The 26,852-nt window shown below is 39.8% G+C and overlaps 1 protein-coding gene across 4 annotated transcripts in view; it reads right to left on the reverse strand.

The window, feature by feature from the left end:
* Positions 1–26,852, reverse strand: part of usp7 (ubiquitin specific peptidase 7 (herpes virus-associated)) — a 98,510-nt gene that overhangs the window by 26,507 nt on the left and 45,151 nt on the right. For all 4 annotated transcript variants that reach the window (XM_043711996.1, XM_043711994.1, XM_043711995.1 and 1 more), the window contains exons 5-17: positions 24,527–24,615; positions 24,083–24,191; positions 21,194–21,324; positions 20,103–20,157; positions 14,151–14,231; positions 13,976–14,066; positions 13,815–13,897; positions 12,120–12,229; positions 9,696–9,852; positions 6,789–6,933; positions 5,873–6,003; positions 4,940–5,074; positions 1,453–1,554 (exon numbers count right to left, since the gene is read on the reverse strand). In XM_043711996.1, coding sequence (XP_043567931.1) covers positions 1,453–1,554; positions 4,940–5,074; positions 5,873–6,003; positions 6,789–6,933; positions 9,696–9,852; positions 12,120–12,229; positions 13,815–13,897; positions 13,976–14,066; positions 14,151–14,231; positions 20,103–20,157; positions 21,194–21,324; positions 24,083–24,191; positions 24,527–24,615 — 1,419 coding nt within the window. The remainder of the gene's footprint in view (positions 1–1,452; positions 1,555–4,939; positions 5,075–5,872; positions 6,004–6,788; positions 6,934–9,695; positions 9,853–12,119; positions 12,230–13,814; positions 13,898–13,975; positions 14,067–14,150; positions 14,232–20,102; positions 20,158–21,193; positions 21,325–24,082; positions 24,192–24,526; positions 24,616–26,852) is intronic.

The following is a 26,852-nucleotide window of genomic DNA, read 5'->3' on the forward strand; positions in this document are numbered from 1 at the left end:
CAGAGTACATTTCCTATCCTTGCTTGCAATGTTACATGATTATCATACCGCAGAATAAAATATCAACTACTCAAATGTAGAATTTGACTGCTAGTTCTCAGGTGATGTATTACCAAATGAAGACTAAGTTTGAATGCAACTTCACATGATGCTTTTCTAAATGCAGACTTTTCAAAAATGACTGCCTTGTCCTTTTGCTGCAAATTGCACAAAACGGTTACAAAAAAGCAAAATTGCTCAAAATGAGGAAGCATATTTGTCACTGTCTTTAATTAGCTCGGATATGTTGTTGATATTTTGTTACAAATGTCAAACAAATTTGAAATATGAAACATTATCTCGAAAAGGACGGTCCATCGAAAAGAGCCGGTTTCCTCATTCTTTTTAGAATTATACAAATGGTGTCTTTAGTGCCTTAGATAAGAACTGTTTACCCGTAAACCTCATTGGAGAAGGCTCATTTAAGAGAACCATTCAACACCAGATCCATTCTTCTCTGCTTTGTCAAGTTGTGCAGAAGGCAGACCGTGACACCACATTTGGCAGACAGCCTTGAGGATCTCAGTTGGATGGCTGCCCCAGCAGGTCCAAACAAATGAGTCATCATAAGACCAACTGCCTACTTAATGGTTGCCCATCTAGTTACATACTGTTGACATGCATATCCTAAGCCTCAATGTTGGCTGCTCACACGAGTGAGAAACTCCAATACTTATGGGAATATTCAGCGTAACCTGAGATCCACCCACAAAAGTGGTCTTATGAAATGAAAACCGAATTATCTAGGTTTAACTCCAAATCGAACTAACCTTGGAATTCAGTGCACTTTTGAAGGTTCAACACTGAAGTGAAACCTTTCCTGTTGAAAGAACCCAGTTAGTCCGGACACCAAAATGGATTCAGTCTGTGATCCACAGACCAAGGAAAATCCAAACCATAGTATTGAAGCAGATGGCCTACTTGTCCAGCCCAATTATCTATTGGGCTGGAATCTTACGCACTCCCCTTCCTTTGTAACAAGTTACCCAACAAACCTTACGCAATGAGGTTGTAAAATCCTATATATAATCTTAGCCTATCCCCAAAACAGCCATGTTGTCAAGGCTAAGCATCACAGCCAACCTCAGCCACAGGCAATGGGTGCACAGCGTATCCTGAAAACCTTAAACCCACCTACAGCATGAGAGGTCAGCAATTGTTTGCCTGAATAAGCACTGTCTTCAGAAACATCAGTGTTCCAAAATACCCCAAGAAGCTGTGGGATTCTCATGTGATGGCTCCTTTCACTTGGTTAAAAGAAGCAAATTTCTGTATAGGATATCCATCCCTCTAAACTTCAACATCCTTTTCCTTGCAACATCCAACAAAGCCTCGTATTCTGTTTACTCCAGGAAAAACACAATACTATTACAAAATCTACATAAGGATTTAACCTGTTATTCCCACACTTACAGTTTTGTTGCTGTCTGCTTCAAAGTCCAACATAGCCGGTCTCTTAGTCCCATTACTCCGGGCCTGCATTGGCCACAAGCGTATCTGTTCCTGTGGATAGCCCTGGATTGAAGCAAAATCCATACATTAGACTGAAACACATAAAAGCATCATGTTACCTTAACTGAAGACCTGAGTACAGCATTTGAATTTCATAACAAATGTTAACAAACAGAAAGCTTGCCTTTAGTACTCAACATTTAGAAGTGATTTGGGAGATGCCTGTGTTGGACTGGGGTGTACAAAGTTACGGATCACAACAACAGGTTTATTTGGAAGCACTAGCTTTCAAAGCGCTGTTCCTTGATCAGGTGGTTGCAAACCATCTGAAGGCGCAACACTCTGAAAGCCAGCACTTCCGAAGAAACCTGTGGAACTATAGCCTGGTGTTCTGTGATTTGTAACATTTAGAAGAAAATTGAACATTAAATTAAGCAAAATGCACCATTTTATCTAAGAATATTTCAGAAAGTGAGGTGCAGGCCATGCTTGGTTCATCACCACACTACATAAACAAATAGCTTCAGGACAATGCCATGGTAGTGCACCCAACAAGGGGATCATTTTTGGACTGTTCAAATTGGCCTTCTCTGGATTGGAGTAGGAGGAAGAAGTGGCCATGGTCTCTATTTGTGACCCCATTAAAAAAATAGCAGAATCAGGCTATTTGGCTCATCAAGTCTGCTCTGCCATTTGATCATGGCTGATAACATTTCTTAACCCCATTGTCCTTCCACCTATCATTGATGTCATCTATAAAAGGGAGGCAGTGGCTCAGTGGTTAGCACTGCTGCCACATAGCACCAGGGATCCGGGTTAGATTCAAGCCTTGTGTGACTGTGTGTGGGTATCCTGAGTGTGCTCTGGTTTCTACGCACAGTCCAAAGATGTGCAAGTTAGGTTAATTAGCAGTGCTAAATTGCCCAGACTGTTCAGAGATGTGTAGGTGCATTACTCAGGGGTAAGTACAGGGTTGGGGGAACAGGTCTGGGTGGACTACTGAGGATTGGTGTGGACTCGGTGGGCCACAGGGCCTATTTCCACACTCTGGAGATTGTATGATACATAGACTTAGCAGCAATACGCTTTGTGTAAATTGTAAATGTAAATATTTATGGCCTCCATGGAATTCTAAGAGTGACCAGCTCCCATGCTGATAAACACTTGCCCCCATTCTCTGCCTTCTGCCAGTCATCTAAATCATCTATTCATGCCAACACTGTCTAAAATGATGGGCTCTTACCTTATTGAGCAGTCTCCCATGTGGCACCTTGTCTAAGGCTTTCTGGAAAGCCAAACCGATCATACCCAATGGCTTTTGTCTAACCTGGTCCTACCTTCTCAAAAGAATGCTAATATTTGAGGCATGACCTTGCCTTGCCAAACCATGCTGACACAGCCTTCTTTTATCATGCGCTTCCAAGTTCTCCACGCATTTATCGGTAATCACAGACTAAAATCTTACCAATGGACAACTGGCCTACAACTTCCCATCTTCTGCATCCCTAATTTCTAATTTCACAAAAGGTGTTAACATTAGCCATTTTCCAGTCTTCTGGATCCTCCCTGACTCCAGGTGATCCAAAGTCTCCAACAATGTCCTCAGCCATCTCCTTCAGACCCTGGGGTGTGGTCCATCTGGTCTGAGTGATTTATCCTGTCAGCTTCCTCAGCACCTTTTTAGTGATGGCCACTCCATTCACCTTTGCCCCTTGATGCTCGAAATTCTGGTACGCTACTAGTATCTTTTACTGCGAAGACTGATGCAAGATACCTAATCAGTTTCTCCGACATTTTCAAGTTCCCTATTACAACTCCTCCAAGCGCATTCTGCAGCCCCCAATGTCTTGCCCCCCTCACTTTTTGCATAGCTAAAGCACCTCTTGCAAATCTTGTATATTACTAGTTAGCTTAGCCTCATTTCATTTCTCCCCCTTTAGTGTTTTCAGAGTTGTCCTCTGCTGGATTTTGAGATCTTACCAATCCTCTGGCTTCCCACTAATTGTCACCACATTGCAGGCTTTAATGTTGTCACCGATTTCCCTTATCGGACAGCCTGTTCATCCCGACTGAAGCCACAAAGTGCTCTTAAATGAGAGTTGAACAAAAGGTATCTAGGTCGGCTGTGATTCTTCCCAGTTCAAAACATCAGCTAAAACTGGACATATGAACAGCAACTGGACATAACATTCTTTATTCATGTCAAAATCAATAACTCATCTCCACAACAGGGTAGACATCATTTTGGTTCCACGCCTTTTTACTCATTCTTTTGCAGTATCACTGACTAGGCCAGCATTTATTGACCATCCTAGAGAAGAGGGCAGTTATGTTTGGTGACTTTGGGATAGATTTGGAAAGCACTGCCCCACACTCCATACCATTTAAAAGGCATCAGTTATGTGCTTGCGATCATCATTTGGGTTTAAGGTAGAGGAAAAATACACTTCATTTCTGCATGCGTAGCTTGCTTCTTTTAACGAACATTTAGTAAGTTTTGAACAGCATGTTCAAACAATTTCCAAGAAAGCAAGCAACTTAAGCCAAATAGTTAAGTTTCCTGGCCAGTTAGTTAATAAGATTCTTAGAGTAAAGACAGACCAAGGGCCAGAATCTACTTTCAGCTTTAGTTTAAGGAGACAGGGCTTTCCTTAAAATTTAGCTGGGAAAAGTCAGTTAAGTAGCTAGTGTCTGTCTCTCCAGGAAAAACAATGGAGAAAATCACATCTGGTGAACACTATCAAAAATCAATGAAAGAAACAATTGCAAAGTCATCGACTAAGTAAAAATTTAAAAAGAATTAAGATAGGACTGATACTTAACTGGAGTTGAAAGTTTTTGAAAGATATTGCTGGGAAGAGGACATGTTTGGTGCTGATATGAAGATCTGAACCATCTTATCTATACACAGTTACCCCATTTATGCAATGAAAGTTAGTTTGTTAAAATGGACATAGGCAAACTTGTGCAGTTGTGTTTAGTGCCTATCTACCATTGCAACCAAACTGAAAATGAAACGTGATTTATCAAGCAAGGATTAAGGGTTCCAACTTGCGCAGTTTTACCAAAAGCTGTGATCATAACATTACTGACATGCAGTGAAATACTAATTTAGATTTCAAGTCTGAAGTGGACAATGAACACTACCTCAGACTCAAGAATGTTATTGCTGATCCAAGTCTGATGCCTCAAATGAAATAGGCTTACTTTCAATTATTTGTTTTCAATTGAGCAATACTGGATTAATATTTCAGTTTGTTTTTAATTATACCACAATACCCAGTACCTTCAGCTGTAAACCTGCGAGCGATCCAAAATGAATTCAAGATCACCTTTCTGCTCTTCCACAGCCATTCTAATGATGTAGTCACTCGACAACATAATAGCCTTCCTCTGCAGCAATATCCTTCAAGTTGCGTAATGTCAAATATTTCACACAAATACTCACCATTGTTTGTGATAGATTTTGAACAAACTCTGCAAGTGTAGAGTTTTTCAGGACTTTGAACACTGTGTATTTCACTTTTTCTTCATCATACATGTCATTACCCTGATGTCCACAGAACTGGTCTTCTGTTACTATCTAAAGTAAACAAAATGCAGAAATCAGTTGCCAAGTTTTACTTTTAAAACAAAAAGTTAACAATATTGAAATATAACTGTTGCGCTTTGTTTCTCAACCGCTTAAAGCTGCTCTAAGAGATTCATCTCACCCAAGAAAGCTATGAATCAAATTGTAAATTGGTGGCGGGGGGACATATAATTAACAGTTGAAAACAAGCTCCTGATTTACTTAGCTCATTTATCAACCTTACCTATAATCTCCAGTGTGCTTAGTGGCACCAATTGTGATCTTGCAATACAGTTTACTAGTCAAAAACTGCACAACTATTGAGCCCTTTTCAACAGATTCCCAATCCATTCAGTCTTGCTGCATTATCCCCCGATCCCCTCAAGTTCCTCGGTTAAATCTGACTAGTATGTAGTCGATGACCAAGTATCATCTTGCACTCTGTAGCAAACAACACACCCAAATGATTCATAATTTGAGGGAATAAATTTTGCATCTAAGGTCATTCTAGCTTAAAAATGAACTAAAATAGGTGTAGCAAAACATCAAGCAATGCCACAGATGTCCTATGTTATGCTAAATTATCAATTAAGACAACTTCCCTCAACCTTTCAAATGAGGATGCAGTCCAAGAGCCTACAGGACATCAATAAACTTAATAAAACATGCTCAACTAAGGATTCACTCAGACATTCTAGTTTTCAAGTGGGCTATCCAGCTCCTAAACCCACAAGAGGCAGCAAATTACATACAAATAAAGTAGACAGGCAACTACTGCAAGTCTGATTTAACATCAGAGTGCTGCAGTACCTGCACTTGCATGTAGAGGTGTGCTTCTTGTCTTTCCTTTCGTTTCTGAGCCTCCACCCTCTTCTCTTCTTGCAGGCGCTCCACCAGTTGCTGTGGAATGTTGTGGTCTGTAACAGCTTGTAAGACCTCACCTTTAAAAAGATTATTCAAATAGATTTATGTTCACTTAAAACTGTCCAACATACAAATCTAAAATAGAGATATCATCGCAAAACTAGGGAAAATGAAGTCACCTTCATGTCTATAGGATGACATGAAGTACTTCAGAATAACTAATCTACATACGTCCTTTCTTTTATTGGCAAATGTGAAAATTTATAAAAAGGATTTTGCAAGTCACAGAAAAATAAGTTATCCTGTTTCATCAATCTTCAGGAAGGAACAGTGGCCAGGATACCTGAAGAAATTACTGGCCTTCAAAATCATGCTGTGATCACTTCGCATTAACTTGGTGAGGATCAACCTTAACAGATTAACATTTTTAAGAAAGAAGTGGTGCACATACATACCAACGTATCAAGTTTGCTTTTGACAAGAAAACTCATTACCTTGGTTGGTTTATTAAATTTGTGGCAATGTGCATTTTTAGACAAATTTAAGGCAGTTCCATGCAGACTTAGTGTACAAAATGGAATAAGATTACATAAACCCAATGACGTAGTTTTCATTAACCAACGCCCGACCAACATACTCACAGATTGACTTGGTTACTTGTTCTGATTCTGCAATCACTCAAATACCACTACATATATTGAAGCAACTGTGTCTAATCTGACAATGGCCTATGAAGTCCTACGATAAATGAGAACCCCCTTATCAATGGTTAACCATCTTTCAAAAGACTGTATTAATAGGATAAAGGTACAGAAAAATCTTCAATGGGTACAGAGCTCCCTATTCAGCATCGAAAACTTACTTAGTTTTGATTCTCTGACGTATACCATCATGTACGCATTCGTGCAGTGTCGCACAGATAAATCATCATCATGACCTCCATAGTTGTGTTCAATTGCCTCTTCTTTTGTACATCTTGATACAACGTCATCATCAAATTTACACCACTTGAACAGAGGAAATAAAATAGAATTAAGTCCTTCACTGCATTCCAAATATTTTGTAGCAAACAAAAAGCAGAGCAAACCAAATCTGGTTAGAAATATCAGAACTATTTTGTTAAACTCAATTAACTGAAATGCTCGACAAAGTAGATGCCATGCTTCACAATGAGTGGCACTAACGATCCAAAAACAAAAAATAACCTAACACCTTGAACTATCGAAAAACTTGATTGTTTTGCCATTAAGGTGTATTATTACACCAAATTCCTGAAGGGCTTATGCCCGAAACGTCGATTCTCCTGTTCCCTGGATACTGCCTGACCTACTGCGCTTTTCCAGCAACACATTTTCAGCTATTACACCAAATGTCTACATATTGACTTAAGCAACGACTCAGTGCTGCATATTGTTGGGACTAAAAGACATTTTTTTTTAAAAAAAAAGGAATAAAACACTAAGTGCAATTCAGAGGAACAATCCAAAGCACCACCCTTCTCATTACAAAAGGGAATGAGTACACAACACCACTTTTAAATCATAGTAATAAGCATTAACTTGAGACATTCTAACTGTTGTAAAGTATGATGGCCTCTAGTTAAAAGCAATTATGAAAAGTTACATCATTTTGCACTTCTAACTTAAAAATAAAACATTAGCTCTGTGGTAGGGTTTGAGTAGATGCAAAGTATTTGTTCAACTCTTTTACTGCTATCAAGAACTTTTGTATCACAAAATAAAAAAAAGTGTACAGATAAGAAATATCCTATACCAACATAAGATGGCATACAGAAATTAAGTTGAAGAATCCCAGTATCAAAAACATTCCTAGATTCTCCTCTCCCAGGCAGCAACCCATTTGCTCTTGGACTTCACGAGTTGCTGTCAAGCTCCAGTTACTCTCCCAGAATGGTTATATTCCACCCAAAGTCACTGCCACTAAGGAAGCATGGCTTTAAAAAAAAAAGATATTTTTCTAGTTGTTGTACTTCAGTATCACGCAAGACAGTGGACAACTCCACGCAAATAGCAACGTGTGGTTACATCATAAAATGCCAAGCAAACCACTCTGGATCGTTACTTGCATTGTGTTAAGTCAGTATATTTATTCCACTGGCAAATCTGCCACTTGTATCTTATCAAAAATTATCTTGATGTTCTGTAATACGTGCATTGGAAAAAAGGTAAAGAAAACAACACAGCAAAATTTCACATGCTGCCTCGGAAGATATATTTGTTAGACACATCAGTTTATCATTTCCTCTTAAATTTGATTATTTTAAATTTGACAATGCAGAGTTTCAGTTGGCACATCAAAGATTGAAGTTACAGATGCAATACAGTCTGGGTTACACCAGACGAGGTTACAATTTTTTAATCATACACTGTAAAATGTTAACGAGGGACAGGGAAGGTTGTCTGGGACAAAAGCTTGTTGACCATTAAACATTCACACATTTGTTAAACAGGTAGTCAATAGATTACAACAGAATATTTTCTATCATAAGGTGTAGGATGCTGGAAAAGCACAGCTCAGGCAGCATTCAAGGAGCAGGAGAGTCGACATTTTGGGCAAAAGCCCTTCATTGGGAATGAGGCTGTGAGCCAAGGGGGTGGTGAGATAAATGGGATTGTGTAGGGCTGAAGGGAACCAGCCCCATCCCCCCCCGCCTCCCATTTATCTCACCACCCTGTCTGCTCATAGCCTCATTCCCAATGAAGGGCTTTTGCCTGAAATGTCAATTCTCCTGCTCCTCGGATGCTGCCGAACCTGCTGTGCTATTACAGCACCCCACACACTACTCTAATCTCTAGCACCTGCAATCCTCACTTTCTTTCATTTTCTATCATAAGCCACTCATCGTTAAGCACCTGGTTAAGAAAGCGACAGCTACCACATCATCAACTGCAAGCGTGAAAAGCAACCTAAACTCTAGCTTAGAAGCAATCTTGTCCAACAAGGATGTTTGTCACTTCTGCATAGTAGCCAAAAACAGTGTTCAAGAGGAACCTTGAATAACAAGCAGTACTCAAACATCTGCTCTAGATAAGACACAAGCTCATGTCACGTTTTTACAAGGTCAGTTTTAAAAAGATTAAAAAATGCAAATTCATGTCTCTAAGTCTGAAAAGACAATTACTGAACTTTTGCTAAGTTTAAATGTCAACAGAAAAACCACATCCTGACAATTCCATGTTGAACATTTACTTCTTAAAGTTTTTCAAAAACAATATCCTTTAAGTTCAATTAAACTAGACAATAAATAGATATTTTCCTTTGAATCTAGAACTTTCTCCAGCTGCAGAACTAGTAAAGCAAAAACTCAGACCCTGATCACAGATGTATTAATTTTGTAGTTTTAAAATTGTTCCCAGCTGTAAGTGAATAACTACACCTGAAAAATTAACTTTTCTTCTATATAAAAAGTTAAGTGTTTAATATCCCCTGCTCACCGCACTTGTTCCTGGAATTATTCAGTGAATCAACATATAAAAAACAAGTTACTTCTTTTCAAGGGGACAGTCTGAAATACAAAATATCCTAAGGTGTCCCTCCCACCCATGTGTTTAAAAAAAAACTGTGGTGCTTGTAAAATGGTCAGGAGTAAACTGTAACTGGGCCAAAATGCTGCCAATCACCTGAAAGTTGATCTTCAATTGCCACACAAACTCAACGTTTTACTCAAGAACCGAACAGTAACTTTGTCTTGCTCATTAATAACACGCACATCAAGTGTAACTACTTCACCAGTGGTTGATATACTCACTTTACCATCACCCTTAGGGTTTAGGTAGACTACGTAATGTCCACCATGGTTATCTCCACTGTGCACCAACACTGCATGTAGTATGTAATTAGCAGAATCCTTGGGATCGGGTTTCTGCAGAAACTCGTCTAGGGGCAAATGCTCAGGAAATTCAAACCTTAAAAATAAAATTAAATTTCCCTTAGAAAATACTCAAATGGGAGAAAACTGTACATTTTATATTTCAGCAAAGTCTATGGGGGGGGGGGGGTCAAAAGTTGGTTGGAATAATTTGGGTGCAATACCTAATGCTAGAACTTCAGTTTTACTGCATTGAGCACATTAACAGAAAATAGCTTGAAAATGTATGAACAAAAACAATTTTACTCGAGTACAAACCATGCAAAACCTCAACTGATTATTTACATCAACTCTTCAAAATAAAGCTGATAAAAACAGTGCTCTTCATAATAAAAGGCTAGATCAAGGCGACTATGATTTGTACAAATGTTTGTGATTACCTATACTCATGTGCCTAAGATTCCTGAACATGAAGTATGCAGAATATTTTGTACTCAGTTTCTTGGAGCCAGTCATAATAACAGAACTGAAGAATTCTCCTCTCACGTGACTGACCATAATGCTGAATTCCCAAAGATTCAGAATTTGTATCAGAGCTATTTTAAACACACCATAAATAAAGCAAATAAATTGATATTTGGAACCTAGTCTGAAGAAAAAAAAATGACTGGTTCAGACAGTGGGGGAAGATTTGGAAAATTGGATAAACAGTACAGAAATCTGCTATTATCTATTAGAACGTATTATAGGAAACACTTCCTATTTCTAAACGGAGAGGATTACAAAAGGAAAAAAAAGAGGAGGAATAATGATTGAAGTCTACTTTGCATCTAACATTTTAGCAAATCCTACAGCAAGTTCACCAAGGTAACGCATTCTAACTATTGGGTTGGTTTTCAAATTTAAGTAGTAACATCCCCAGTATAATGGTCGATTTTCATTTAAAAACAAATTTGCAACTCATTTAAACATCTTTAATCCAGATGCTTTATAAAGACAGTGTATGTGTATGGAACATACGAGAGGAATCAAGTGAACGGAAATGGCGAATGAGAGTCAAACCTCAATGTCTCAAACCGGTTGAAGATGAATTGCGCAGTGTGTACATCTTGCTTAGTATATGTTCTGTTCAGAATAAATTGTGCTTTGTCCAAATCATGTTTTGCTCATGTGTCTGCCCCTTGGCAAGTCAGAATACAAAACGTCAGCTGATTAAACGTGTAAAGAAACTGAACATTCAATGAGTCTCTATACTTTCTTACAATTAGTACCCAATATCAAGGATTAAATATTCAAAACACAAAATATGTCTACGGCATATAGACTAACTGGAACAGTTAGGCATAACACACCTTTGACAAAGATGCAATGATGAAAAAGCTACTCTTAAGAATACAGTTAGCGTTCAGTGCAATGTCCTGAAGTAATGAAATACATGCAACCGTTGACGATCCACAATATTAGGTTCTAAAATCTCTAGCACTCAAGCCTCCAAAACAAATTTTGGAAGTCAGCTGTTAGTCTTACCATGGTTTCTCTTCTACATCCATCAACTCCTTCCTTCTACATACCATAGATTCATAAAAAACTTTGAGACCCATTTGACACACCAAAATTGTGAAAAAACAACCTTTTATCAGATGCAAAGATCCAAATCAACCAACTATTGCACAGCATCACAATGGTCTGGAGCTTTAATATACAGTGCCAAAGTGGTAACCACAATATCTAGTCATATTTCATACTGCTCTCAATCTTACAATGGGAATCAAGAACAGAAATGTTAGAGGGGAAATACCCAAATTAATTCACATATCACTTTGTGGTCAGTGATCATGGTGAAGGATGGATGGTGATGGAGCTTGGGTACCAACCTTCTGCTTGTTCTCATGGATATAAATCCTAAGAGAAAGCCAAAAAGGTCAATACAAAATAAAAATTTTTTTATCACAGCCTGTGTAACAGTTGACTGCATAAAGTCACTTTCAAAAAAGCCTTTTGAAAAAAAAAGAATGCACAGCCAATTTAGAAAAAAAGAGGACTGTAACAAGGTTATTTACATCAATTACGTCTGTGCTGATGTAATTCACAGATGTTACTTTTTTTAAACCACATGCATCAAAAGACAACGGCTGTAACAAAAACATTAAGTTGACTGACAAATCATTACGACATGACAACTATTCTTAAATCTTCCTTACATGAGATTAGGAGATGCTAATTAACAATTAAGATCTACCATCAGAATTCAGGCTTCGGTTATCTTTTGGAAGGAGAAATATTTTACCTGTTTACTACACAATGTACTTTGTGCCAAAATAATATCAGTGCCTATTTGGACAAAAAAAATACAAGTTTGCTTACCGGTCATTTATCTTGATATTTTGATCAGTTTGTGGGTCATACATGAACCGCATGAGCTGAAGATGCAACACCGGTGGAAAGGTAAGAAACTTCACACCCTTTTCTGCATCCTGTGTGTAACATATACATTAGTTTCTTGGAGACCTTGACAATCATGAGTTAATCAGGTATCTGACAAAGGAAATTTAGGCTCACTTATGAAGTCACTTTGCAATGCTTTTTGTATTTGTGCATAGTACATTCATAGCAAGCAAAGCAGCGTGTGACAACTCATATCAGGTATTGTTTGGGAAAATCAAAACTTGAAATGACTACAAACTAGAGGTGTGGTCTTCATGCAGTGAACTTATTGACTAATAGCTTGCACAGATTTTATAAATGCATACATCAGTCTTGGGTAGTGACCAATAGAGATTTAATGGTTCAGGTACATAATGCTTTGAAGTTTGCATCACATCATTAGGGTGGTTCAGAAGGCATTCAGCACACTTGTCTTCATTGCTCAGATCATTGAGTATAGAGTTAGTATGTTGAGGTTGTACAGGACATTAGTGAGGTGTCTTTTTGAGTAGTGTGTCCGATTCTGGTTGGCCTGCTATAGGAAGGATATTAACCTGGCGAGAGCTCAGAAGAGATCTAACAGGGTGTTGGGCTTGGAGGATTTGGAGTTGTAAGAAGAGGTTGGACAAGTTGAGACTTATTTTTTCCACTGGAACATAGCAGTTTGAGGGGTGACCTTATAGAGGTTTATGAAATCATGAGGGGTGCAGATGAGGCGAGTAACAAAAGTCTTGTCCAGAGTGTGAAGAGTTCAAAACTAGGGGGCATATTTTTAAGGTGAGAGGAGAAAGATTAAAAAAGGGACCTATAGGGGCATTTTTTCCACACAAAGGGTAGTTTGTTGAATGAACTGCCAAAGTAAGTGGCAGATGCAGGTAAACAGTTACAACACTTAAGACAAGTGGACAGGTACACGAATAGGAAAGGGTTCAGCGGGATATAGGCTAAATGCATGCAAATAAGACTAGTTCAGTTTGGGAAATTTAGCTGGTGCGGATAAAATGGACCGAAGGGTCTGCGTCTGGGCTGTATGATTCTCTGACTAAACACTGGAACAGATGTGAGAGACTTTAAAAACAGGAGAGTTACTTGCATCTAGAATCAAATCATTCCAGGTGATTTGCAATACTTATGAAGTAACAAGCACAGTCAATGCCACCTGCCATCCAACACAAAACTCACTCAAAATTACTTCATTTAACAATTAACAGTGGAGGAGGCTGGTACAATTGCAGCATTTATAAAGGCATCTGGATGAGTCTGGAGGGATATGGGCCAGGTGCTGGTAGGTGGGACTAGATTGGGTTGGGATTTCTGGTCAGCTTGGACGAGTTCGACCGAAGGGTCTGTTTCCATCATGTACAGCTCTGATGATAACGGTTTTGTTTGGAACTCTCTGCCGGAAACTTAAAACACGCAAGCTCTGAATGCAGTTGTTTTCTTAAGGAGCAGGGAAAAGTTAAATTAATATTTTTCAGAAAACCATTTCTGAACTAGTTGTCCAGCAACCAGAAATTTGAATTTTTATAATTTGACTGGTTTCTGTCCACACCTTAATTATCAGTTGACCATTTTAAAGTCTTAAATCAGAATTAGTCACATCTTAATATTTCATTATTCAGCAGAATTCCACACCTGTAAACCATGCTCGCCAGCATCATATTTGTTGTCCCCATCCAGCTGCTCCACTGCTACATAATCTTTGAAAGACTCAAATACTGTAGAACAAAAGAAAATATCAGTTTGTTGCAATTCTGAATGCACCTAGGATAACAATTTAATTTAGTTATACTCACTGTTCTTCTTTCCCTTTATACTGAGTTGAATATCATAATAATCCTCTATTCTCTCAGATCGATACTCCACATGTTTACACTGAATATATGACTTGAAAAGCAAGAAAATCAATGTTAACATGCCAAAATTAACAACATCTCTTCAAATTCTGTAACTAATTAATTTTGTACATACCACCATCTTTCCCCTGAACAATTTCGGAATTGTGCCCTCCACACAGGTTCCTTTCATTTTATTTTCAACATTATCAAGTAGCTAGAAAAAGAAGAAATAATACTAAAGGCAAATCAATTAAGAGAACTTTGCAGAGTAATGCTCTTTAGTAATACATCAAGAAAAAAAACTACTCAAAGAGCTTAGGGCAGTTAGATGCTGCCAGTTGTTGCTAATCCATATCAAATATAGGCATGGGTTCAAAATTTCACAACCACAACATCTGAAAACTGTTTATGATAGATTCACGTACTTGGTATGAAATACTGGCAGGTGAAGATTTCCATGGACAATGCTGCTTTGCAAAATTACATTTTACACTGATAATTTATACGAGAAGAACAGTTCAGTTCAGAAAAAGTTTAAAAACACTCAATTCAGAAGAGCAGCTGCATAGACGCTCTGTTAATACAGTACAGGTACACAATCCTTCATCTGAAATCCCTAAGGCCAGTTGTTTTTTTGGATATTGGAATTTTTGATTTTCAGAATAGAGAAACCCTGATTATCTGAAAGCAATGGGCAGGCAGTTTTTCATTTGGATAATGGATTGTTTGTATATTGATTTAATCTTAAAGGAAGCCATACTGTGCATAATTGTGCGAGTTAAAAACTCTAAACAAATGTTTATTTCAGTCAATCGTGAAAATTTGTACAAACACTGGATATTGCTTAAAAAAAATGATATTTTACAAATCAAATCAATTTGTGTAAATAAAATTCCTTGGTGGAGGTTGATTATTAATTTTCAAAGAAAGCTTCTAACCTCTTCTGTTGCTTGAGGTACTACTGCTGTCTATTTTTGCAAGAGATAACATTTGACGAAGAGGCATCAAGTTAATGACAGACTGTCTTGTGCTTCATACCATTCCATGAAAAGTCACAAACTGTCGATAGCTTCGTTAGTGAGGTCTGGAGGTGTCAATATCTGATTTTCCTTCCCGTCCGTGGTGTCTGAACTTTGCCACTGTTCTTCGGTGACTACGTTGATTATCAGATCATTACTGAGTGTCTCTGTTCCAACATCATTGTTACAGTTTACCTAACATCGATCTCAGCCTCCACAGAGTCTCCTAATCCCAGGTGTCTGCAATTCTCAGTGATGTCAGTGGTGAGCCTTTGATCTGGACAGGTGCTGTCCTCTTCACTGTCATGGCTACCAACACACAAGCCATTGTACCAACACTCTACAACTGTCGATGTCTGGATGCGGTCCCAAGATTCAGCAATCATGCACTAAGCAACCTTAACTGTGAATGCCTTCATTAATTTCCTGCACTCGCCTGCATTGCCTTCACTGAGGACAGTACACATCATGTTATGGCAGTATTTTTTCATTATTTCGATGATTCCCTGATGGAGTGGCTGTAACATTGAAGTGGTGTTGGGTGGTGAAAACAAACTTGATAGCTCCATCTGGCGATTCTCAATGACTGCCTTTCATAGTGTGCCACCGTGATGTCAACAAGCAGATGGGCACATTGCTATTTGCTGAATCTAATCTGATGGCAGGTACACATTCTTCAGCAAACCAGGATGAAAAAAGTGGACGTGTCATCCATGCCTTGTTTTGTGCTTTGTAAATTATGGGAAACAAGTTCTTGTCAGTTCTTGAAACAACGTGGATTAACATAACACCCAATGCAAACAAGCTGCAATTTACGAGTGCCGGTGGAGTTGACACAAGGGAAAATCGTAACACGATCCTTCTGCACTTTATGTTCTGACACCTGCATTTCTGTGGTGGATGCAAGTGCACGCCAAATCAATCCACTTTCATCAGCATTGTACATGTGCTCAGGTTAACAATCTCCTTCATGATGGATTGCAGTTTCTGTCAGTATCCTTCCACGGTGCTGTCATCCAAAGACTTTTGCTTTCCAAGAATGCTAAGTTGCCTAATGCTGTGACAATGCTTGAAACGCTGTAACCAGCCCAATGATACGCCATGGTCGGCATCACTGATGTGGAGTCACTCATGGAAACTGGCAGCTTTTCGTAGTATCATCTGGCTAGATATGGGAATGCCCTTTGCACGATGCTGTGAAAACCACAAAAATACAACCTGGTAGAGTTGCTCATCTTTTGTTGGCTTCAAGAATTTTCTCGTTAATGCACTTGCAACGTCACTCTGGTTGATAAATTTCTCAATTGCCGGTCTTGCTTTCAAGTTGTGGGACACAGTTGCTATCCAGACGCTGTAAAATCTCGCTTTTCTATTCAATTGTCACTGCTATCTACTTTCACTCCAGACTCGATAAATACGTACAAAAAAACTCGATCACATAACAGATATGTACTGTACTCAGAACAAAGTCAGAGGGAATGAAGACACCACTGATTTTGTCATGCATTTAAATCTTGTAGCATGTCAGTCCTTTTTGTGTGTTAAAATTTTAACACTGCTACAACTGACTGACTTAGCAAGTTGCACCAGTGTCACCAACACCTCTTTGATGCAACATTTGCACATGATCTCCAGTCCAGGTAACCCTCGTTTAAACAAAAGACGCGATCATCGCATCATTGTCAGTAACATCTATGCTGCAACGGTTTTACAGGACCTTCAGATCATCCAATTTTCAGACAAATGATGTTCCAACAATCAAGGTTCCTCTGTAAATGACATTTTCACAGTGAAATTTAAGAAAACTTTACTGAACAGCAGACCCACGACTAGTACAAGCGCTGAGACACAACTGACACCTGCCAATACTGGGCCACGTCACATCTGAGTGACATGGGCAGAGTTGGGTTCTCTGTTCGCACGCTAAGTCAGCTTGTACAGAAAAAAAACTTGGAAAAAAAACCTTTGGATTTCGGAGCTTTTTGAGTTTTGGATATAGGATTGTGTACCTGTATCACAATCTAAAGGCTTTAAAAGACCAGAGAATTCCACAACTACCACAATACCGGCGTAGTACCTAGTTTTGACACTAGTAGTCCTCAGAAAATAACAAATGGCTGCCACTGGTGCAGCTACAATTTACTTCCTGGTTCAAGCATTTCCACTGTTGGCTTGTAGCCCTGCTGCCAAACAGAAAATTTCAAACCTATTTCTAAACTTAAGTTCCAATAACTTTACATTAAATTTTAATATTTCTACAACAGCAACAGTAAATCAACTTTATGGCTGTTCACAGTTCTAAAGTTTGAACAAATTTCCTTTCTGTAACTTACAGTTCTGCACAGCTGGGCTACTTACTAGAAGTTATGTAGGTGGGGAGTTCTTGGACTAAGGGGGACAGATCAAGGGGTTCGACACGCGGCTAGATATTGAGCATTTCTTCCGCCGCCTTCGCCTCCGTGCCTACTTCAAGGACTCTCGCCCACCCTTTGACGACCCCTTCTCCCACCTCCAAGACACCCCATCCACCTGGACACCCCGTGCTGGCCTCTTACCAGCCCTCAATCTCTTCATATCGAACTGCTGCTGCGACATTGACCGTCTCAACCTGTCCAGCCCCCCCACCCACTCCAACCTCTCACCCTCAACATGCAGCCCTCCGCTCCAACCCCAGCCTCACCATCAAACCGGCAGACAAGGGAGGCGCAGTGGTAGTTTGGCGCACTGATTTTTACACTGCTGAAGCTAGACGCCAACTCGCGGACACCTCCTACTGCCCCCTTGACCATGACCCCACCTCACACCACCAAACTATCATCTCCCAGACCATCCATAACCTCATCACCTCAGGGGATCCTCCATCCACTGCCTCCAACCTCAGTCCCACAACCCCGCACCGCCCGTTTCTACCTCCTATCCAAAATCCACAAACCCGACTGCCCGGCCGACCCATTGTCTCAGCCTGCTCCTGTCCCACCGAACTCATCTCTGCATACCTCGACACGGTCCTGTCCCCCTTAGTCCAAGAACTCCCCACCTACATTCGGGACACCACCATGCCCTCCACCCCCAACACCTTATCTTCACCATGGACATCCAATCCCTGTACACCTCCATCCCCCATCACGAAGGCCTCCAAGGCCTCCGTTTCTTCCTCACCCGTCGACCCAACCAGTACCCTTCCACTGACACCCTCCTTCAACTGACTGAACTAGTCCTCACTCTGAATAACTTTTCTTTCCAATCCTCCCACTTACTCCAAACTAAAGGAGTAGCCATGGGCACCTGCATGGGCCCCAGCTATGCCTGCCTCTTCGTTGGATATGTGGAACAGTACATCTTCCGCAGCTACACTGGCACCACCCCACCTTTTCCTCCGTGATTGTATTGGCACTACCTTGTGCTCCCATGAGGTTGAACAGTTCATCCACTTTACTAACTCTTTCCACCCTGACCTCAAATTTACCTGGACCGACTCAGACTCTCCTAGACCTCTCCATTTCTATCTTGGGCAACTGACCCACAGACATTTACTACAAACCGACCAACTCCCACAGCTACCTAGATTACATCTCCTCCCACCCTGCCTCCTGTAAAAACACCATCCCATATTCCGAATTCCTCCGCCTCCGCCGCATCTGCTCCCAGGAAGACCAATTCCACTACCGAACAACTCAAATGGCCTCCTTCTTCAAAGACCGCAATTTCCCCTCTGACGTGGTCGATGACACTCTCCACTTCCCGCACCTCCGCCCTGAAACCCCACCCCTCCAATCGCCACCAGGACAGAACCCCACTGGTCCTCACCTTCCACCCCACCAACCTCCAGATACATCGTATCATCCTCCATCATTTCCGTCACCTCCAGACAGACCCCACCACCAGGGATATATTTCCCTCTCCACCCCATCAGCATTCAGGAAACCATTCCCTCTGCGACTCACTCGTCAGGTCCACAGCCCCTACCAACCCAACCTCCACTCCTAGCACCTTCCCCTGCAACCACAAGTGCAAAGCTTGCACCCACACCTCCCTCCAAGGCCCCAATGGATCCTTCGATATCCATCGCAAATTCACCTGCACCTCCACACACATCATTTACTGTATCCGCTGCACCCGATGTGGTCTCCTCTACATTGGGGAGACAGGTCGCCTACTTGTGGACCGTTTCAGGGAACACCTCTGGGATACCTGCACCAACCAACCCAACTGCCCTGTGGCTGAATACTTTAACTCCCCCTCCGCCAAGGACATGCAGGTCCTTGGCCTCCTCCATCCAAATTCCCTTCCCCCTACCTTTTATCTCAGCCTGCTTGGCACACAAGCCCTTCTTCAGGAATGAGGCTGATGCCCGAAACGTCAATTCTCCTGCTCCTCGGATACTGCCTGTGTTTTTCCAGCACCACATTTTTCAACACTAGAAGTTATGTAGCCCAATTATACAGAACCATAACTTTTTAGGAATAATAATAAAATAATAATGTTTACACTTCACACGACCTCCAAAAATTAAAAGATGTGGCAAAGACTAGGATAGTGATTCAGAAGGGATGTCACTAGTTAACAGGGTGAATGACAATGAATTTTCATTCATACTGTGAAGTGTTGTAATTTCCAAAACTATAAATTAAGCTTTTAGAAGAAATGGCTCTTCATAAGTATTTAAACTGCCTTATAAGTCACTTAAGACGACAAGACAAACTGTGAAAACCAATTTGAAAAATTAGTTTGCATATTCCCAATGATAACCTCAGATGAATTCTGCTGGAGAACCATCTTCCAAACAGTTTTCAAATATGTCAATTAAAATTCTTCAGAAAGGTTACTGCAACATCTTTAGTAAAAATAGAAAGCCAACTGGCGAACACTTTACAGCAGTGAACATTCCTGCCTTCCTCAGTCAAATTAGAAATTCTTTATATACAATTAGTTTAAACCATACTTAAGTTTGGATAGCTTAATACAGGTTCGCACTTCAAAGAGATAGATTATTTAACTCGGCACCGAGTTAACCTTTATAGTGCTTATTAGGTAAATGCAAATCAACAATTCATAAAATTACTTACCACCCTGCACAGTTCCTGAACATCATGCTGCATAAAACTATCTAGTGTTTCCCATCTAAAGGAGAAAGGTAACATCGCTTTAATTTTTTGAACAACACTAACCAATTTTAAAAGTTTGGCAGCTTGTAATAAACTAAAGCAGCACAAGACAAATTCGGCACAATGTGCACTTCGTGGCAGTCAATAATGACAAAAGTAGTGCATTTTAAAATGACATCACTGTCAATGTTCCCACTAAGCTGATTAGTGCACACTAGCCTGACAGGTACTATGCAGGCCTTGTTCTTTGATAAATAATACTTACGCAAAAAATTAAATGCAAACTTTTTATCAACTGGCACCTATGGGATCAAGAGTATACTGGTTCAAGAATATTCTGGTTGATCAAGAGGTCCACCACAATGTAAAAACATATTAAGTAACAAAAATGTAATGGAAGGGGTATGTACAGTGTTATACTTTATTTATATAAAACACAAATAATAACAAATCTGCCTTGTCAGAGAACCTTTCCACTCGCTCCCTCAGCTGACTACTCAACCTTTGTGGAGATTGTGATAATACCGCAACCTTCTGGTAATTCAGGTGTATAATTTTTGCCCATTTATTGCGATTGCCAGTTAAAGCAAAGTTTACTCTCATAGGATGGACACAGCAACTAAATTTTTTTTTAAGAGAAAACAATATCTGACTTTCAAATTAGAAAGTATATACAGCCATTCACTCACTGACTGAAGTACAATCTATAAGTAGAAAACAAACCATTGACTCAAGTTTGCCCCATTCTTATCTCCACACAAATAAGTGAATAAATAGGCATTCAAGATCACATTTTTAAACTATTTGTTGATTAGGTCGAGTTAATCATATTACAAAACATTAGGGAACAGAATGACATACCATTGCACAATCCGAGACCTCTCAAAAAAAAAAGGCTAATCTTGTTTTCAATTCATTCAGCAATCTACATTCAAAGTATTAAAACTTGCGTGGAGGTGTAAAATGGCAGTGCTGACTACACAGTCTTTTAAAAAAACTCTTCATTTATGGACGAAGGAAACCTTAGTCAGTGTGTAAATAAAACTACTTACCCAAAAGACTTTGTCAGTTTCTTAGTTCCAACTGGTTTGTCGCTGTGCTGCAATTCATAGAACACCCTTTGCAATGCTAAAGGGACACTTTTTGATGAATCATCTCCTTCTGTTGGCATCATATAAACAGCCTATGCATAATAAATAAAACAAATCAGCAAAATAAACATTATACTAAGTAGCATGACAAAGCAAAAATTGAAGAATAATTCAGCCCTGGCATAGTCATAAGTTTTGGTTGCAGAAACAATTCCAAGTTCAGCATGTTAATACACAACTTGCACTGCCAGAAGTTCCTTTGTCACATTTTCTAATTCAGCAAAAGCAATCCTTTCCCTATTATGCTTCTGGTGATGCAAATTTAAAATATACTTCACCAGCAACTTCTCCCCACTACTCCATACCACCTATATTCATACAATAATCTGGCCCAACAGCAACAACATTAGAGCCAAGATACAGTGAAACTGGAATCCATGCAAGAATATTGTGGGTCTAACTGCTAACTATAATATCATGGCTCATTTAAGCATGAAGTCTTAACTCTCATTTGCAACACTGAGAAAAAGTAAGATTTCATAAGACATATGCATTTAAGTTCTGTGCATACTATTCACAAGGGAGTTCAAATTATGTACATAAAGACATGCATTAAGTCTGTATTTTGATCTCCTTATCCATAGAAATATACACATACCATATAGGAAGCACAATAAAGTTTCACCAAACTAAATCCCAAGAGAAAGGAATTGCCCTATTACACTCTGATTAGGAAAATGGGAGGTGAGCTGGTTGTGACATATGAAATTCTGATAAGATGAGAAGGACGCATCTGCAAGCCCTTGTGCATGCAGGTATTGGTGACTTCGGAACTAGGGAAAGTGTCTCAGAATAAAGCAGCAGGCTACATATAACTCTGATGAGGGGGAAAATGAAGCGTTGGAGTTGTCAGACAAAGCTGCGGAAGTTCAGTCATCGATATGTTAGAGACCGAGATGGCAAGATTTCTGATTTTCTGCATCATGGGATACATTGGTTGTCAGGATAAGTGTGTTTAAGACCAAATTAGGGTTCTACAACACTGAAAGAGGCCCTTTGGTTCACTGAGACTGTGCTGGTCATCAAGAACCTATCTACTTTAGTCACACATTCTAGCATTTGGCCTGTGGCCATGTATGCCACAACAATTTGAGAATTCATCTAAATACAGCTTACGATGTGTATTCAGGCAGTGAGCTCCAGATATCTTTTAACCTCTGGGTGCAAAGATCTTGCTTGTCAAGGGGATCAAGGGTTATGGTAACAAAGTGGAAGAATAGGGTTGAGAAACTCATCAGCCATGATTGAATGGTGGAGCAGACAATGGGCTGACTGGCCTAATTTCTGCTCCTATGTCTTATGGCCTTACCTTCTTTAAATCATCTTTAAGCTTCCTACCCCTATGCTCCCTGGTTAGTGACCCCTATATGAAGGGGTAAGTTTCTTCCTATTTGCCCTTCAATTCTATACACCTCAAATCAGGTCCTTCTCTCCTTCGTCCTGTCTACACGACAGAACCCAACACCAGTCATCGAGTTTCTCTTCATAGCTGAAACACTCTTGACCAGGCAACATCTGGTGAATCTGCTCCTCACCCACTCTAGGACAATCACATCCTTGCTGTAGTATGGTGACCAGAACTGCACTCAATTCTCCAGCTGTGGTCCAGTCAACACTTTCTACAGTTTCAAATTAACTTTCTGCTCTTGTATTCAATGTCTCAAATAAGAGGTACAAGTATATGAGATATTACCTTATTAACATATCCACCTATTGTTGTGTTGCCTTCAAGGATTGAGGACACACATACAAAGGTCATTCCAATCTCTCAAACTTCCAGGTTCTTACTATTCAGAACATACTTCCTTTACCTTTCGTTTTTCCAGAATGTAATCACTTCACATTTCCACATTACATTAATGTGCCACCGTCCTATCCATCTGACCAGCCTATTATCTTGTAGTCTAAGGCTTTCCTTTTTGTTATTTACCAAACTTTCAATTTTTGTATCATCTATGAATTTACTCAAACGTGCTACATCACGTAGAGATCATTAACAAACACTGCAAACAGCCGGGAACTCCCCACCAAATCCTGCGATGTGTCACCGGAGACAGGTTTCCAGTGACAAGAACAACCTTCAACTATTATTCACAGCCTCCTGTCATGAAGTTAATGTGGAATTCATTTTGTCAAAATGTCCTGTATCCCATGGCTTCTTACTTTCTTCACTAGCTGACAGCTTAGCAAAAGCCTGTTTAAATTGCCTATTTTGCAAACTCTCACATTTGGGTTTCGGACAAGGGCACCAACAATGGAAAGGTGCCTTTTCAAAGTAACCTTATTGTGACCAATAATTGGGGAAGGGTGGGGCAGAATGACTCAGGAGTCAATTCATCCCTCCTCACCTGAGACCTTAATTTGGAGGACCAACACCTGAAACGGTAATAAATTGAGCAACATTCATCAGGGCATTACCAACAGCCAAACATTCTGCATCCAACACCTATATGTACAGAATGGAAAAGACCACAACCAGGAGAAGATCGGAACAATTTACTCTCCCCAGCAAAGAATTTAAGGTAGATCACATTGTTGCTCTTCCAAACATATAAAACAGAATTTACTAGAGCTGAAGCAAAAAGAAACCAAAACAATACTAGATATTTCAGTTTTCCAACTTAAAAAACTTGCTTCTGTTGCTAGTTCTCAGACATCTTCATTTCTCAATTTATGCCATTTATGTCTACAGCGTACAAGAACAAAAATCAGGAATATAGCATGCAATTATGTTCTTTCCTTGCAACTATGTATTTCCAGGGTTGACCAGAATACTAATGTTTACATTACCTTTCGCAGCTGATTTGTGAAGAACAATGTCTGCAATAAGCTGTTCATGTAACAGGTTGCTCCTTGGTTCTTCAAACCTACATAGCCTGTGTGCTTCTTGGAATCCCATCTAGAATTAGATTTTCAATAACATATATATGTAATTGAACTTTTCTACTTGTGGCTTCTCTTCAAATACTTGTAAATGAAAATAGCTTCACAGCAATTCATCACTCTGCAATCTTCTTCAATACCTCATGCTTCGTAAGCAGCAAAGTACTGGTAGCAGATTTCATGGTCATCACACCAGCCATACAATGGACAAAAAGGTCCATTACACAGCCTGAAATAAGTGATGACATAATATTTTGCTCACTGGAGAATCTTAACTATTTGTATATAAGTACAAACTTAGGCAACCTCCAAAGCACCCCCAAAATTTATGATTTTAAATACTATACTCACGCCACACCATGTGGTGCATCAGCCTGAACGAAGACTTCAAATGTAACCTTGTCATCTTCAATGAAACCCTTTTCAGCATCTGTTGCTTCCTAAACAGATTTGAAGTGTTTTACAAGTTATTCAATGAACGTACTGTAGGTGCCAATATTCAAGTTGACCCTAGAAGCTTCTAAAAAACTTCCAATAATTTGTCAACATGGTTTTGTCAAGGGCAGGTCATGTCTCTCAAACCTCATTGGGTTTTTTGAGAATGTGACTAAGCATGTAGAGGAGGGTAGGGCAGTTGCCGTGGTCTACTTGGACTTCAGTAAAGCCTTTGATAAGGTTCCACATGGTAGGCTGATAGAGAAAATGCAGAGGCATGGAATTGAGGGTGATTCAGCAGTTTGGATTAGAAATTGGCTTTCTGGAAGAAGGCAGCAAGTGGTGGTTGATGGAAAATATTCAGCCTGGAGTCCGGTTTTGATAGAGACATACAAGATGATCAGAGGATTAGATAGGGAAAACAGAGAAAGACTTTTTCCTAGGATGACGACGTCAGCTTGTACGAGAGGGCATAACTACAAATTGAGGGGTGATAGATTTAAGACTGGTCAACTCATTTGGCATGAACATTTTAATCTGATCCAATATCAAGCAACAGTCTAGGCAGGTTAAATACAAAACAACGTCTCATTTATGATACAGGATAGAACTTAATGCACCCTCTGTTCCATGGGACAATTTTTTAAAAAAAGTATATATCAGCTGATGCCCTTTGTGTTAGATTCAAAAAATTGATCCATATATCAAAATCCCTAAAGCGTGGAAATAGGCCATTCAGCCTAACAAGTCCACACCAACACTCTGAAGAGCATCCCATCCAGACCCAACCCTGCATTTCTCACAGCTAGTCCACCTCGCCTACCCATCCACTGGACATTACGGGCAATTTAGCATGGCCAATCCACCTAACCTGCACATCTTTGGACTGTGAGGAAACCCATGCAGACATGGAGAGAACATGCAAACTCTACACAGAGTCGCCCGAAGTTGGAAATGAACATGGGTCCCTGGTGCTGAGAGGCAGCAGTGTCAAACACTGAGCCACTCTGCTGCCTATTATTCACAACCAGCCCAGCAGCTTCAAAGTGGAATCTAGAAGGGCAGAGCAAAGAAACACCAATGGGCAGTACTGCCTCGTATGGGGTTGTACGTATTTCACCAACTGCACTGGTAATGCTGGGAAAGATATTAAACAGAAAATTAGAGACCCAAGCAATAAAGGTTTTGTTGTAATTGCAAGTGACTTGAAGTCTACATGTAGACTAGCAAATCAAATCACTAATGTAGAAAAGGAACTTGTGGAACATTAACAAGATGGCTTTCTGAATCAATATGGTGTGGAACCAATGAGAAAACAGATCAGATAGATTTATCATTGTGTAATATGAGAGCGAGAGAGAAAAAATTGGCAAATTCTTCATTAAAATGGACAGTGACAGTCAATTGCAAGAGCTAGGCTGCCAAATCCACATGAACGAAATTACAGTGATATGAGCTGTGAACTGGCTAAGATAAATTGGGGAACCCACTTGAAGGAATGATAGGGACAGGCAATGGTGAACATTTAAACAGCGTAGGGACGAGCTACAACAATTGTTCATTCCTGCCCAGTGCGCACACAAACTTGGAAATGTCACCCAACCATGGCTAACAAGGGAAAATTAGGGATATTATAGTAGGAGATCCAGGGAAAGAAATTACAAATTGGCCAAAAGAAACAGTACACCCAGGGACTGAAAACAGTTTAGACTTAATCAATTCTTTTGTTCTTTGCTCAAGAGGAAGAAAATAGAGTACCAGGGTAAGTTTGCAGTGAACATAGAAACTATATACATATTCAAAAAGAAAAAGATTAGTGAAAACAAATGTTTGCCTTACATTTAAAATCAGGCAAGTTATAAATGGAAAACAGAGGCGGCACAGCAATTAAATAGCTTGGTTCTCTCAAATAATGTCTCAAAATTGCTGGGGAACACAGGGTCTGGTGTGAGGGGAAGTAACCGAAGGTAATCATCAATTGAGAAAGTGTGTTGTAGAAACTGATAGATTAAAGACCGCTAAATCCCCAGGGCACAGTAAACTGTAATCGTGAAGTACTGAAGAAGTGGCCCAAGAATTAAATGTATTAATGGTCATTTTTCAAGATTCTCGAACAGTTCTGGTGGCCATCCCATCTTCCAATCCAATGTAACATCACTATTTTAAAAAAAACAGGGAATTTAGACCAGTTCAGCTGATATTGGAAGGTAAAATCGTTGAGCTCATTATGAAGACTTAATAG

The sequence above is a fragment of the Chiloscyllium plagiosum genome, chromosome 21 (assembly GCF_004010195.1).
Source record: "Chiloscyllium plagiosum isolate BGI_BamShark_2017 chromosome 21, ASM401019v2, whole genome shotgun sequence".
Lineage (NCBI taxonomy): Eukaryota > Metazoa > Chordata > Chondrichthyes > Orectolobiformes > Hemiscylliidae > Chiloscyllium > Chiloscyllium plagiosum.